The sequence below is a fragment of the Nothobranchius furzeri genome, chromosome 9 (assembly GCF_043380555.1).
Source record: "Nothobranchius furzeri strain GRZ-AD chromosome 9, NfurGRZ-RIMD1, whole genome shotgun sequence".
In the NCBI taxonomy this organism is placed as follows: Eukaryota; Metazoa; Chordata; class Actinopteri; order Cyprinodontiformes; family Nothobranchiidae; genus Nothobranchius; species Nothobranchius furzeri.
Genome location: NC_091749.1, coordinates 26460694 through 26476352, shown reverse-complemented (window position 1 = coordinate 26476352; position 15659 = coordinate 26460694). Strand labels below are relative to the sequence as shown.

Sequence of the window (15659 nt, the reverse complement as noted above, 5' to 3'; positions counted from 1 at the left end):
TTTGCTTCTTAGAAGTTGCTATTTTAATGAACAATTACATTGTTATCATTGCACAACTTCAGACAGGTGCGCGTATAAATCTCACAGGATGGAGATCTCCCAACATGTGAGGAATGTGATGGTCGTAGGAGGTCCTGGCACTTTTCATTTTCTTTACACAGTATTTACAAATGTCAGAACTAGCAAGCGCATGGAGGCGACAGACAAACGGGTCTCTTCATGGCTCTGATGCACAAAAACCTACCAGCACCTTTAGGCACCATAAGTCTCATTCCAGAGCCAACTTTCTGGTTGACATGCTTTAAAAACCCAAACCCGTTTTGCTTTGTTGGATTCATGACACACACGGCTAATTCAGAGGTGCTAATATCTCCTGGGACAAAATGACCAGACTTGGTAAAGGCAGCAGCACAACAGCTGCGTTAAAGGTGGTTTGACCAGTAAAATTTACACCCAGCTTCCTGTTTCAGCTGGACCGTAGTCCGTCAATAAGTCAACAAACAAGACTCAAATACAAGAAGTGGTGAAGAGTCAACACAACAGCATGGATACTGTCATTAGTCGGCTGATTTAAACAGGATCAGCGAGTCTGCGATGCACAACTACACATCCAGCATCAGCTGCCCTTCTTTCTGTCAGTGTGGATTAAAGTTACGCAACAACACGCTAATGGTAAGTACCGTATCAAAACACGTTAAAACTCAGGTCTGGTAGTAACAGTAACGTCCTGGCTGGCGAAGCATCATTAGAGGGGTCACAGTGACATTCACAGAGCAACGAACACAAGGTGAGGTCAACGACTGGACATACCACCGGCCTTCGTGTGTGGCAGTAATACAGCTAAGATAGTTGATCCATCTCTGTTCTGAGCAGCAAATCTAACCGCACCAGACAAATATTATAGAAGGCACCAAAGGCAAAAGACCGAAGGAAAAACAACAGGATGTTATGCATGGAACAATGCCCAGAATCTGGAGCCAAGCAGAGCAGAAACACCTCTACAGCTGACTTAGAAGCAACATTATGTGAATAATTAGTGTAAAAGTGCTCAAGTCAGCAGCGGTAGTAATAAAAATATGGCAAAGTGCAGAATTTGCTTGCATAATCATTTCAAAAGTATTTTTTTTTAACTTGGGAGTTCACCACAGACTCATTCAAGTGGCACCTGTGCAAGAACATAAATGAATCCATTTATTTTACAGGTGGCCGAGATAAACAATTTGAAAACCTAAAGACAAGAACCAGGAATGCAGGTGGAGACGGCCTGGGTGACCTCGCTGCTCAGTCCGTGGCTTTGGCAGTGAGGGGTTCAGTCTCTGAGGAGTCTTCCTGTGGAAACACTACAAAAAACACCTTCTGACCCAGGTACGTTGCCTTTTCTGCAACACAGCAAAGAGGAGGAATCACAGAAGGTCCATCAGATGACAAACACTCTAGAAAAAAGGTCACGCGCGCTGTGCAACAAACTCACCAACCAGCCGATAAACCCATCTGGGTTTTTCTTTCCACTGAACCCCGATAAAGAAAACAGGGACTCCGGTCAGCATGATGACCATCCCAAGGCCACACACCACCGGCTCCGAGTACAAACTAAAGCCCAGCAGCACGGCCCAGAAGATCAGGTAGCTGATCGGGACCAAGATGTTCACCTGCACACAGCAGCACACACACACATTTCTGATGAAGGTACATGTGAACAACCCACATACAGTTATATGTAACTAAGAAGATACCTGAAAACCAGTTTGTTAAACTAATGATTGCTTTTTTATTCCTTCAACAACATTTGTTTTAATGTTCTTAGCTTTCCACACGTGTTCCTAATTAACGACACTAGAGGGCGCCAAGCTGTAATGACAGCCTCTGATTACAGACCATTTCCCAGTCTTCACAATACTTAATGGGAGACTGACCCTGCCAAAACGGACAATTCATAAATAAATATACAGGGAAAATAAAATAGAACCATTAAAATAAATGAGAAAATATTTATTCATCTAAAGATTTATTCATTTATTTGTCTAGTTTTTTTTCCCAGGGCTATCATGGCGGTTAACAACAAAAAGAACGTGCTAATTTGAAAGGACATGTTCTTATCTTATCTAATGTTTGCAGGTGTAGCCCTGATGGAACCACACAAGCTGCATGGTTCTAATTTTATACAATTTATGAAGGAAGGGTTTGTCCAGACTGAATTTTAATTATTGTAGTGTTATGTATTTCTTACAGGGAAGTATTTGTCCTGATTGAATTTTAATTGTTAAATGTTATGTATTTCTTTCAACTTGCACCCGGAAGTGGCTTCCAAATTTCGTTGTACGAGTGTGTACAGTGACAATAAAGGATATTCTTTTCTATTCTATTCTAAAAAGAATCAGTCCTCCATCAGCAGCGCTCAGTTGTACAATATTCCCTCTGAACAAATAGGTTTGAAGTGAAAACAACAAATTGCCGAGTTACATTTAGCATAAATTTAATTAAATTAAGCTACAGCTGTATTAATGTGAAGGGAGACAAGACAATGTACACCCCCCCAGCCTCACATGCATTCATTTTGTATTGACTTATTGTCTTGAGATGTGGGGTAATGCATATAAAACAAATACTCTTCCAATTTTCAAGTTACAAAAAAGAGCTATAAGAATTATAAATCAATCTAACTATATAGAACCAACTAACATTATGTTTATTAATCTGAATACCCTGAAATTTTATGACTTAATTGAATTTAAAATAGCACAGATAATGTATAAAGCACAAAATAACTTGCTTTGCCGCTGTACACAGCAGCTGTTTAAACTCAGAGAGAGTCAATATGACTTAAGGGGAACTGAATTCTTTAACAAAAACAGAATAAGGACAAATATAAAGCAGCGATGTGTTTCTGTTAGAGGAGTTAACCTGTGGAATAGTTATGACAGCGACTTAAAAAAGGTGTAGTTCATTTTTCTTGTTTAAAAACATGTTTAAAAATAGAGTTTTAGAAAAATATAAAAATCAAGAATGAAAAGAGCGAAAATAATAATACTGAAACTCTTTGATTGTTTTGCTTTGATGAAGTTACTTACTTAAGGTGGAAAGTTTTTAGCTTTTTTTGTTGTTGCTTTGTTTCATTTTCTGCAGATTCTCGATTTCTGCAGAAAGAGCTGTGTTAGAAGGGTTGGCGTAATAAGCACATGCTTCAGCCAATACCTTTTGATTAGCCTCGTCTTTGTGGTAAAGTTTTTATGAAATTTTTTTGTTTTGTTTTTATTTCTTTAATATTTTGTTTTTCACTGAGATATTTGAATGCTAATCAATAAAGTTTGAAGGTTAAAGTTTGAAGATTAAGATATGCGAGTGCAAACACCAAAAGAATCTGCAAATTAATGAGAACTTTAGGATTTTTCCAGACATGTTTTCCTTCCATAAAAACAACACCTCTGCTCTTGATGCATGTTGTTATAAGAAGCCAAAGACTGAGTGGGTGGGTCTGGTTCAGTTACTCATGCTGGGTTTTATTTATGCAACCTTAGCTCAGAATATGAAATGACTCATAGTAACACTTTGCTTTCTTTGACGTTGGATGTGCTACTACTAGTTTACCTGTTTAATCATAGATTCACTAGGACAAATACAATAAAGTTCATCTCTCACCAAATAGAATATTTACCAAGAAATCACAATGTAACCATATAAACACTACTTGGTGTGTGTGTGTGTGTGTGTGTGCGCGCGCGCACGCTCTGTCTTCTGGATCCCCAGTGAGTCGTGGTGGATGGCTGCTTATACTGAGCCAGGATCCTCTGGAGGTTTCTTCCTGTGAAAAGGGAGTTTTCCTCTCCACTGTCGCTAAATGCTTGCTTAGTATGAGGATTGCTGTACAGACTGACACTAGTCAGTGACTCGATGCAACCTGTTGGGTTCCTTATAGAGGAAACTTTTTACTGTCTGGCCTAATGAACTGACCTGTATTGGAATGTTTAGAGACGACTAAATAAACTCAACTGAATTGGATCAGTTTTAAGACGAAGGTTCACTACAGATGAAAAGATCTATGCATGTGTAAGAGCGAAAGTGTGTAAACGTAGGTGAGATGCATGAGCAGAAACCTTTTCATCACAAGCTCTGTAGTTAGCACTTTTATAATGATGCTCCCCAGTTTGCAGATCAAATCTGATGCAGATGTCCGGAGAGATCAGAGTTTTAATCTAATATCAGTCCTGGCTCAGACAGCTGGTCATTTAACTTGTTGTCCTTTGGACTTGTAGCAACAAGTCAGTGACTGAAACTGTATTTTAGAACTGAGATTCATCAGTTGAACATGAAATAATCTCAGGAGTACCTTGATAGGTCTGGCCAGGTTGGGTCTGGTCTTCCGTAGGTAGAGCAGGCCAGCGATGGTCACCCCATAGGACAGGTAGTTAATGAAGGACACATAGTTGATCAGGTTGTGCGTCTCTCCAATACACAGGATGAGTATGGTGGCAATGCACTGTAGGACATGAAGGTTCAGCTCAAACATCAAAGCAGCAATCCAGATTTTCCCCCTTTCAGAGATTTTGTATGGTTTTAGAAATCCATAAACGTGGTAGTTTTACTCTGTACTGTGATCTAATGTAGGCAATACATCGTTTTGCTATTTGAATTGAGCACCGTTCAGTATTAGCTGGTGGTGTTAGACATCCGCTTACGAGTGTTGGATGACCTCGTCTGTCTCTGTCGGCTGGCTAGAGGTGAGCGTTTATGAACAAGAGCAGGGGCCTCATTTATAAAACATTATGTAGAATCCTTACTAAAACCGTACTTGAGCTCAGCAAAAATAATTTACTTATGCCAAGCAGGCTTGTGACCTATAAAACATGGAGTACGCACAGCTTCATGCAATCTCTGCTTTATAAATCAGAGACAAACTAGAAAGGTTCTCAGGTGTTTCTGAATCACATCCCGCCCTCACCACGCCCACTTCCTGCCATAAATGGTCAATGCAAAGCGCCTTGTGGATCTCATGCATATACATAAGCCGGCTCATTGCAGCACTCCACCATTAACGCAGCCGTTTCCTGATCGGTAAAGCCCTTCGCTGCCAGCGTTACTCACCGTTTACTGTTTATTTAAGAGTCACAGAACGTTGCGCGCTAGGATGACGTCGATGCCAAAACAACCAAAACAAAAAGGAGACTCACCTCTTACATCAGGAAGAATCCGCGCGTTTCGAGCTTTATCCGTTCTTTCATAATCTGTTGTTGCAGAAGCTTTTCCAGTTCGCGCCTCACTTTTTTTTTTACAGCAGCGGCCCAAAACGATCTCCTAACACATGGATTTTCTGCTTCCTGATCACGTGACATGTGACGTACGCGAATGAAGATTGGCTTTAGAGCTGAGATGTTTGTTCTCACGGTGCAGAGGCTCGTTTTGATGCCCACACAGTAAAAACATGCAAATGACGACTTTAGTCATCAATGGCAGTGAATGAGTTAACCATGGCGAATGCAGATCAAGGAAGCTTGTTCTGTGTGCGCACAAAGCGGTACAAGTGATAATGCTGCAGGATTTCACTTTTTTATCCTCAGCAGCAGCACTGCAGGTGCTCTCCATGTCCAAAATGTGCGTAAGCCAGGTCCTTAGTCAACTTAAAGTTGTGCACCTTTTTCTGCTACATTTTCTTTTATAAATCCCAAAGTTTGAGTGGAAAGTTGCTTACGCAGTTTTGCGACCCCGTTCTGTGCGTAAGCAAGCTTGATAAATGAGGCCCCTGTTCTGTCCAGCCATACAGATGGGAGGAAAGAAAGGGACATTTCTCACCCTCTTGATAAAGCCGGGCGTACACTGTGCGACTTTTTAACTTTTTTGAGCCGATTTTCCAGTCGTGCAAGAATCCACGACATTGGGGCGAGTTTTGCGCCGAGCGGTCGTGTAGTGTACAGGGGGTTACGAGAGGCGATTAACACCACGTGACCAGCTGCCGATCAGCAATCGTGAGGTCGCACGGACTTCTGGCGTGTTTAATATTTCGCTCGTCCCTCGTGAGGGTATCGCACTGTTGAAGCAGTGCTGCGAGCAGCTGCGACCCAAAAAGTATCAGAACCGCTCACGGTGCATGCGCGTGCAATCCTGCATCAACGCCACTCACTCGCTATTTCCCTAATAACCCACGCTGTTCGTTTTTGTTTCTACGTGTTTTTTTACTCACAAAGATTGTCAAGAAAGTGTGTTTGTCGTGTTCATGTCAAATTAAACTGATCACAAAACACAGATTTACTTCCTTTATTTCGTTTTCCTCATTCAACCCCCATAAATCTCTGTATGTCCTCCTGCAGCACTCCCGAAGGACAACAGGCAAAACAAGACAAAAAAGTCTGACGTGTTGTGTGAAAACAGCTATCTTTAGCATATTTTTAGGGCCGACATGTCGCTACCAGACGTACAGTGTGAGCAGTCAGGTCGCATGCGAGAACTGGGTCGTACAGTGTGAGCACATGACTCGCGAGATCTGCCCTGCGATGAAGTCGTACAGTTTGAGCTGAAGCTGAACGCTGCGAGTGAAAAAGTCGCACAGTGTACGCCCGGCTTAAGAGTTTCCCTATTCTGGTCCTCAGGACCCTCATGTCTCTGCTTCAGCACACCTGATTTACATATCTGCATTGCCTCCTTAGGAGGACATCAAGTGCTGCAGATGCCTGTTAATCACTCATTCATTAAAGTCAGGTGTGTGTGTGGCAGAAGGGAAACAATGCCGTTTGAAAAGGCAACATGAAAAACATGTCGGTCACATAGTCGGGCCCCACTCACACAGAGCAGCAGGGCAGGGATGGGTGTGCAGTTTTTCCGGTGGATCATAGCCAGCAGATAGGGCAGATGACCTTCCCTGGCTCCCGAGAAACACAACCTGCAAACACAATTATTGTTTTCACACTTCTGCCTAAATTGTTGTAAAATATTTTTGTGGCATTGTTTGTTTATTGTGATTTGGCAAGTTGCGCACAGCAAGGTGTTTTCACCTGGAGGACGTGAACAAGTATCCATTAATGCCTCCAAAAGTGGACAAAGCCACAGAGATTGGCATCGCCCAAGAAAACACGCCCAGCAGTTTCTCCCCAAACGTCTATGAGAACACAACAAACTAGATCAGTTTAAAGACAGATCAGTATCACCTCTGAACAAGTCGAAGAATAAAAGACAACAGTTGTTCACAAACAGGGAGACGATAACTCACCACCGCCACGGCGTTGGAGCTGAGCAGCTCCTCTGGAGTCATGGAGGTGAAGTAAGCAATGTTGGTCATTGTGTAGACCAGGGTCACCAGAGGGATTGAGATGTAGATGGCACGGGGCAGGTTCCTCATGAGGACAAGAATCACACACACGTTAAGAGTGTTCCTCCAAAAGGTAAATGAGTTCTGAGCTAAACCAGAAAAAAAGTCAGACTTGAATATAGACGAGTTCAAAACCCTTAAACACCTTATAAACGAGTCTCAAGAAACTAGCTTTTGAATCTTGATCTACCTGAGCAAGACACCGCTCTTCCAGTCTTACTCCTCCCACACCTGCTGTTAGAAAAATGCACCAAAGGGAGGAGGGATGGACAATATAACGACACCAATATCTGTTTTTCAACATATCGGTATCGGTTTAATAAATAAAACCGGGCCGTTATTAACAACCGATATTTTTTCCATCTTGTCTCCATTTGTTTGCCGGTTTCAGAGGGTGAGGGGGGTGATGTGTGATTGTTTAGTCATGTGAACAGTGAAATAAATCATCTACGAACCGTAAATGTGTGTGTTGTGTGTCCATAATAACGTAAAGTCAGCTTTAATAATTTCATTCTATACAAAATCTGCTGATTTTAGAAGCAGTAATGTCAGTGTATCGGTATTGGCAAATATCGGTTATCGGCCCAAAAATTTCATATCGGTGCATCACTAAAAAAGGAGTTTTTGAACAACAGCTGTTCCATCGTTGGCCAGATGCTGAAAAAAACGCATAAATCTGGCTTTGTTGAATTTTCACAAATCAGGGAAAGGTTTCACAAATCCCAAACAAGGTTGTATGCCATCTGCTGTTATTGTAGAATAATCTAGAACATGTTTGAACAGTGTGGCTGTTGTAGTTTTTGAGCTAGAGCAGATTAAAGATGGTCAGAGTAGAGAAAAATTGGGTGTATTGGCCCTTTAGCCATGAGCTGGATACAGTTGAGACGTGTGAAAGGAAGATGCTGGAAAAGGTGACTACCATCTTAAACCCCATGACCCTACCGATGAATACGTGGTTAAGATGATGAATGAAAGAATATTTAAACCTGGTGAATCCTGAATAAATAAAATGTTTTCATGAAATGGCATAAATGAGATTGTAAGTCGCCAGTATTAAAGTCTGGCCCTTTGTCTTTACTAGATGTAAGCTCATGAGGAATAACACCATACTTGCGTGGCTCCACGACCTCCTCTGTAACATAGTTGAGGAAATTCCAACCACTGTAAGCGAAGGAGGCCTGGAGGAAGGCTAGAGCTATCTGCCCCACTGAGGGGTCCTGACTGAACTCAAAGGCCACACTGGGCTGGAGGGCGTCGTAGTGACCTGCAAACAGATGGGAGGAGGTGGTGCAAACAGTGACTGGAAGCTCATTTTTATCATCATGAAATTCACAATAAAACCACTAACACTTTCATAAAAGAACAACAAAGTGTGATCACATGATTGAACCGGATTATTTTGATGAAATCATTACTTCTACCGAATAAAATTCATTTTCAATGTTCGACTAAAATCTCCCAGTTAGACTACCACACAATACAACATACATTCAGTACAGAATACGTTTGCTACTAGAATAACACAGGCTTTAGCATTTTGTTTTGTTTACATGTACATTTTATTGTTTGTAACTTTACATTCAGACCAAACTAAAGCAGAACAGAAACGGTTACCTTTAAAGATCTGGACGAGTCCAACCACGATGATGAGCGCTAGAGCCAGAAGTTTCCCCACAGTGAAAATATCCTGAATCCTCGTCGCCCAGCGCACACTGGAACAGTTCACCCAGGTCAGGAACACTGTGTGTGTACACACACAGACAGAGACAGAGAGAGAGAGAGATTACACTTTTAATGGAAAGTAAACATTGTTTTGATGAATGTGTGTTTATTTAAAGCTGCTCTGTGGTTTCAGGAGAAAAAAACGGAGCCTTTTAGATTATACTCGGTACACAAGCTGTTATCTGTACTGAACATGGATGATGTCTGAGATGGACTGACCTCACATGAGCTCCACAGGCCTCATTCAGTAAAACAAAGACAAGAAAACAATCTTTCGTTTAGCCATATTAGACCATTTCATTTCTTGAATTCTAAAAAAAGACAGAAACAAGCAGTTCATTTTTAACCAAGACCTGATTCCTGGTATTCCGGTCATCTAACATTCCAGCTGTAAACATGCTGGTGTCTCAGTAGTTTATCAAGGTACAGAATTACAGTCACCAGAACGTTCCTAAATCTCCAACTGCGTTGCTTCAGTTCAACTGAATGCAATTCAGTAGCCACGGACTAGTGTCAGCGTTTTTACAGCAATCCTCATACTGTAGCGACAGCGGAGAGGAAAACTCCTTTTCAACAGGAAGAAACCTTCGGAGGATCCTGGTTCAGTATAAGCAGTCATGATTCACTGGGGATTGAGAAGACAGATCCATAATATGGTGACGTTCACCATCCACAGGAAGCCACCAATCCCACTTAGGATAAAAACATCGGAGAATAATTGTTTAGTTTTTTTCAATGTTAAACCAGAAGGACATTCTTTGGTTTCAAAAACTTGCTCTTGAGCATTTAGCAGAGATCAAACTGCTGAGAGCATTCAGGCAACAGAAAGAATTATTTTTTTCTCAAAATGCGTAATAAAAGAAAAAACACTGGATGATATGACTGGAACTTTTTATAAAGGGAGGATGTACATCCACAGCTGAATAACATTTGGGATCAACCCAATTCGGGATGGCCATCACAGCCGGTTGAATCACGTGATCGTTAATTCGGTTCGACCGCGAGACTTTTAGGAAATCAGAATCTGTGGGAAAAATCAGTTTTAACCATTTAAAACAACAATCATTACTTTTGAAATTCCTCCTGAGATGGAGGTTTTCAAACGGAAAAGCAATGCTCGGCTACATCAGGATTCTTTGTTTGACAGATAACGTCGTAAAGTCCCACAATTTAAGGTAGTTATGTTTCTCTGCCAAGAGAGAGAAAATGTCTGTAATGTTGTTTTTAAATGAACAACAAAGGAAGTGTAATAAACGTGTGTAATGTGTGCAAAGTGCATTTAACGAGGTGGAAAAAAACTGACCCTGCTCAGTTCGCTGTAGCAGTTCAGCTAAGCCAGCTAACACTAAAAGATACATTAAGAAACCAAGAAATAGTCACAGACCGCTAAAATAACAAGACAGCAGCATATTTATCACAGCGTCTGTGGGTGCAAACGTCGGGTCTGCAGGCTCCTTGAGTTGCGGAGTGATCTGCTTTCTCCTCCTACCTTCAGACGCAGCAGCTCTATGGGTGTTTTGTAGAAAGAAGTGGTCCTGCTGCTGACCGTTATGTGCCGTGTAATCCTCACTGGTGCAAACAGCCACACACTCAGTAAACCATTTAAGATATAAGCGACAACAAGGCAACTTTTACATTTATTCTTAATATTAACATGTCCCTTATTAATGTAGTTCCTACACTAATGAGGTTTTATGGCAAATAAACTACAGACATGACATAAATACAGAAAAGAAATGCATTAGGTAACTTAAAAGACAACTCTAGTGTGTGTTCTCCATTCATCTTAATGCATTTCTAAAGTAACGGATCGAGACTTGGTATCGGCAGATTCTTAAAATAAAACGACTCTGAATCGGATCAGGAGCAAAAAAACATGACCGGAAAGTCCCTAATTTCTACCCTTTTGATTTTTGTTGGAATGGTAAGTAAACACCCGACAGAAGGATATAAATGTTTAGAGGTGAAGCTTTTTGCTGAATACAAGTTCAGTTCTCAGAGAGTGTCGTCTGTGTGGGTATGCAGAAGGTTTTAAATACGCGTCAGGTGTAGGAGTGAAGCAATTAAGACTTCTAAACAGTTCTTTAAAAACTGAATGGTTTAGGCCAGGGGTATTCAGTTCAGGGCCTGGAGGAACACTATCCAGCACGTTTTAGTTTTCACCCTGTTTTCACACACCTAATCTCAATCAGCAGCTGATTAGAGAGCTTTGGCAGAGCCCGATGAGCTGCTGTACAGGTGATTCATCCACTGAATCAAGTGGGTTAATACAGAGAAACCACTGAAACGTACTGGATACAGGCCCTCCAGGCCCAGAGGTGAATGCCCCTGGTCCAGGCTTTGTTTTCTAAAGTGTGACAAAACAAAATTATAAACTGGCTAGCTTTTGCATGCAACATCATCTCATTAGGCCCGTTTCCTCCATCAGAACTTCTGGGTAGTTTTACTGGATCTTCACCATATGTACTAGCTTGGCCTGCCAGGCTCGTCCTCTGTTTAATTCTGCACAGAGAAAGAGTCTGGTAACTCACAGGCAGAGAGGCACATGAGGGGCGGGACTAGGCAGCTCAAAATAACCAATCAGAAAAAAGACGGAAATGCTGACTGTACCGCGCGACGCTGTAGTTTTTCAGCTGTAATCAAAAAAGGCGTCTGGCGACGGCGCAAACATCTTTTATTTTTATTTTCTTAGAAGAAAGGCTTTAAGCACTTCTACTTGTTGTGGTTTTGAAGACATTCAAGTCATTTAGAACAGAGGAAAGAGCCGCAGCGAACTCCGCCGCTGTCTTCATTGTTTATGAGAAACTGAGCGTCTCTGTGTGTGACGTCCACGACGCTGTAGTCAAAAATGGCGTCTGGCGACGGCGCAAACATCTTTCTTTAGAAGAAAGGCTTTTAGTGCTTCTATTTGTGGTTTTAAAGACGTGTCCAAGTAATTTAGAGCAGAGGAAAGAGCCGCAGCGAACTCCGCTTCAGTCACCATGTTTATGATAAACATAAACGGCGTTATGGTGTGTGACGTATGCTATTCAGCACTGACTGGCTCGGTTATACTTCTCACGGGGTAGGGTTATTTGAATAGGGGAGTTCCCAGACCCTGGGTGTTTCTCAAAGTCAAGGCTCCTGGCCTTGTAAGGCGATGTCTTGCGAGGCCAGGAGCCTTACTTACGAGGACACTGTCCTTCCTTGGTCAAAGAAAATGGTTACATCGAACATACTTGCATCACATGACCACAGCTTCCACGGTGGTCACGTAACGTCACGTGACACGGGAGCTAACATTATATTTTATACATATTAGTTTCAATATAAATACATAACGGGCCTTTTACTTTTTAAATTGTGTATATATTTGTTAAATTAAATATATAACTGAGTTGCTACCCGCTAGCCACCAGAGCTGCAACTACTCAGCAACTAACCAAATAGATAACTTAATTGGATCTAAAAAAAACATTTTAAATTAGTTGACGTACTTTTAAACTTGAAATTTGCCCCCGAAGTAGCTGCCGGCTTCCTTTTGAAAATACTGCGGTGTACTCTGGGTAATTTTTAACCAAGGCTAGGCTACAAGACACCTCCCATGTATCCTCGCTCAGCTAGCTAAACGGCGAACAAACGGAGAACACACGCCTTGGTAGAACATGAACATTGGAACACGTCTTGGTGGCTCCTGATGACGTATATCCTAGGCAAAGGGGGCAAAAGAGGCCAAGACATCAAGGCAAGGTTCCTTGGCATTAAGAAACATCCTCTGTCTCTGTGCAAAATTAAACAGAGGAGGTCTGGCAGGCCAGGCTACATATGTACATGTCTCCATCTTGGATCCAACTTCAGTTTTTTTTTGTGACACATCAAACTTATTGAGAATTTCACAAGAAAAACAATGGTGTGCTTGGTTTGAATGTAACTTTATTCTTTCATGAGTTATTAACACCGGGTGTTTCTATTGAAATTTTTAGAGTTTAGAATTTGATAAATTTCGGCCGAAAAATTTTGGTGGCCGAATTTTTGGTGCGTCCTTATTTGTGACATAGGGAGCATTCCGTTTTCTTAGCTCAAGATGAGTCAAAAAGGTAAATATGTGAAACATTACTGTTTGAATACATCGACAGGTTACGGAAAAAAAAAATTACATCTGGATTCACTTCTCACACACAGTTCTGATGTATGAGACCTCCTCTTGTCTCCAGCTTCACTGGCTGCCAGTCAACTTCAGGGTTCATTTCAAGATCCTGGTTCTGGTCTATAGGGCCTTACACGGACAAGCACCATCATACATTGGTGATCTTCTTAGTCCCTACACCCCCAGCAGGTCCCTGAGGTCCAGTGATCAAAGCCTACTGGTTGTGCAGCACCAGGCTAAAGACCAAAGGTGACAGATCATTTGCTGCTGTGGCCCCCAGACTCTGGAACTCTCTCCCCCTGAGCCTGAGATCAGTGGACTCAGTGGTCTCCTTCAAAAAGCAGCTGAAAACTCACCTGTTCAAGCTGGTTTTTATATGACCTTCATCACCATCTCCCTATTCTGCTCTCCCCACCTACTTCACCTTCCTCAGGATCCACTGATTTCCCTCTTAACTCTCTCTCTTTCTTTACATTTTTAATCACAACTGTCTGTTAGCTTATTTTAAACATATTTTTAATCATTTTCTAAATTCGTTTATATTTTAAATTTTTTGTTTTTGTGAAGCGCCTCGTGATTTTTCTCGAGAGGCGCTACAGAAAAGATCATCTCTTTTTCTTGTGTGACCCTTCATTTGGTCACCTTTGTAACGTGTAAAGCAAGACAGAAAAACAAGATGCGTGTAGGATATATTAGGCATGACGTTATGCTGATGTTCATCTCTGCCTTTCTGCAAAGCATGAAGTGGCATCTGGGTACAGGAAGTTGCGGTTAGGTGTGACTATGCGCTTATGTTGGGGAGGAGCAAAGCAACGGCTGCATTATATCCTGTCGAGAGGAGTGTAAAAGAGAGAGTCTTCACTCATGGCCTCCTATTAGAGCTGCTATTGACAACCAGCACCAGCAGAGCCAAACGGGCAGACTGTTGAAGCCTCTACCTATGACAGGGATACTGATAATCTTGGTGTGATGGCTCTTTAATCGAGACAAAACAGTGTTCTCCTCATCCATGGCATGAATTAGGTCATTGCTAAAGGGAGGAATGGGAGGCAAAGACTAGCTGTCCTCCAGAGGAGAGAACCAACATTCAACTGGAGATTTTAAGATGGTTTTAGTGGAAGCACATCAGTTTGGACAGACATAGATTCAGTCAGTTATGTTCTGCTTCTTTGTTTTATTATCTTTAAATCAGAGTTAAAACATTATGCTTCTTATATTTCATCTTTATATTGTGATTTTAAGTTTTAAGATTTTAAGGTTTATCATTTCTTATTTTACTTACATTTGATTACTTAACTTTTGCGTTTGATACCGTTGTCATCTTATGAACCCAAAAAATTATAAATAACAAAACCATAAAAAATATTGATTTTTTTTGCTATTTAGTTGGCTTTACCTTATTGCTCATTGGAGGATACTATTGCTGAAAATGGATATGATGTGTGGTCTTCTTTAACACCAACATAGCTTAGACAGTACCCAAATCTCCTCATAAGGGAGATCTCAGGTTGGGACCACAAAGAACTTATTTTTAAAGCCCTTGGCACCAGCTGAAAATAACAGACTTGGTAGCATATCTGGTCTGCATGCAGCCGTCGTTTCAGGGGACAACTGCGTCAGAATCCCAATACCTCCAGGTGTGCCTGTGTAGCCTAGGATTCTACAGCTTTGGGTCCAGATTCATGGAAAGTGTGGAGAAGACATCTCCTGGCAAGCACGTTCCACTGGACTGGGTCGCATAAAGCAAAGGTAGGCCTCAGTGAGGGCCTCACCCCACTCTTTTAGTCAGGTGAACTCCACTCCTTCGAAGGAGAGATCTCTGCGAGTCAGCCGGACCTAAAAAGATCAGGGGTCATGGTGCTATGTTGGACCATTAAATGCAGCGTTAAAGGTTTAAATGTTATGATAGAGCCCTGCTATCTTCAAAATAAAAAAAGGAGGAACTGATAATGAACGAACATGAGCTGAGCATTGTGAGGAGCGATATAACTGGCATAGGGTAAGCCAGCTTATAATATTTCTAGGGGAACGTGTTCTCTCGTTGCTTTAAATAAAAACGTAGTTTTTCCAGTTGGGAGTCGCCACACAAAGTCATTCTTCTAATTTTTGGGAAGCATCAGCGGATGAAATGCTGCTCAGCTGACTGAATGTTTCATGATTAACACATTTCAGGCCACATCACTCAGCCCTCACGAACTTTACACTTGGGATCTGATCACCCAGGATGCGTTCTGTTCCCGGCTTTACAGAGGCACTCGGAGTGACATGGCATTGTAAATAAAGATTTAGAGATTAAAGAGGACAGCACTCCTTTATTTTATTCTATTTTTTCTCTACTTCTGCATCATTACATCACTTCTTTATAGTAATTAATCCCTGTATTTCTTTCTTGCTCCTCTCACCTTTTACTGCACACACAAAGCAGCCAGCAGTGTGTGTACAGGCACATACAGACGGCAGGTCATCCATCACCAGAACAAGTATGCCCTCCCACCACAGAAAGCTTCTTCCGCTGGC

The 15659-nt window shown here is 41.7% G+C and overlaps 1 protein-coding gene across 1 annotated transcript in view; it reads right to left on the bottom strand.

The window, feature by feature from the left end:
• The window catches only part of slc7a10a (solute carrier family 7 member 10a), a 47684-nt gene continuing 32025 nt past the window's right edge, over positions 1-15659 (bottom strand). The window contains exons 4-11 of the mRNA XM_015953937.3: positions 8909-9034; positions 8405-8558; positions 7196-7319; positions 6981-7084; positions 6772-6868; positions 4325-4474; positions 1472-1649; positions 1-1379 (exon numbers count right to left, since the gene is read on the bottom strand). Coding sequence (XP_015809423.1) covers positions 1282-1379; positions 1472-1649; positions 4325-4474; positions 6772-6868; positions 6981-7084; positions 7196-7319; positions 8405-8558; positions 8909-9034 — 1031 coding nt within the window. The 3' untranslated portion in view covers positions 1-1281. The remainder of the gene's footprint in view (positions 1380-1471; positions 1650-4324; positions 4475-6771; positions 6869-6980; positions 7085-7195; positions 7320-8404; positions 8559-8908; positions 9035-15659) is intronic.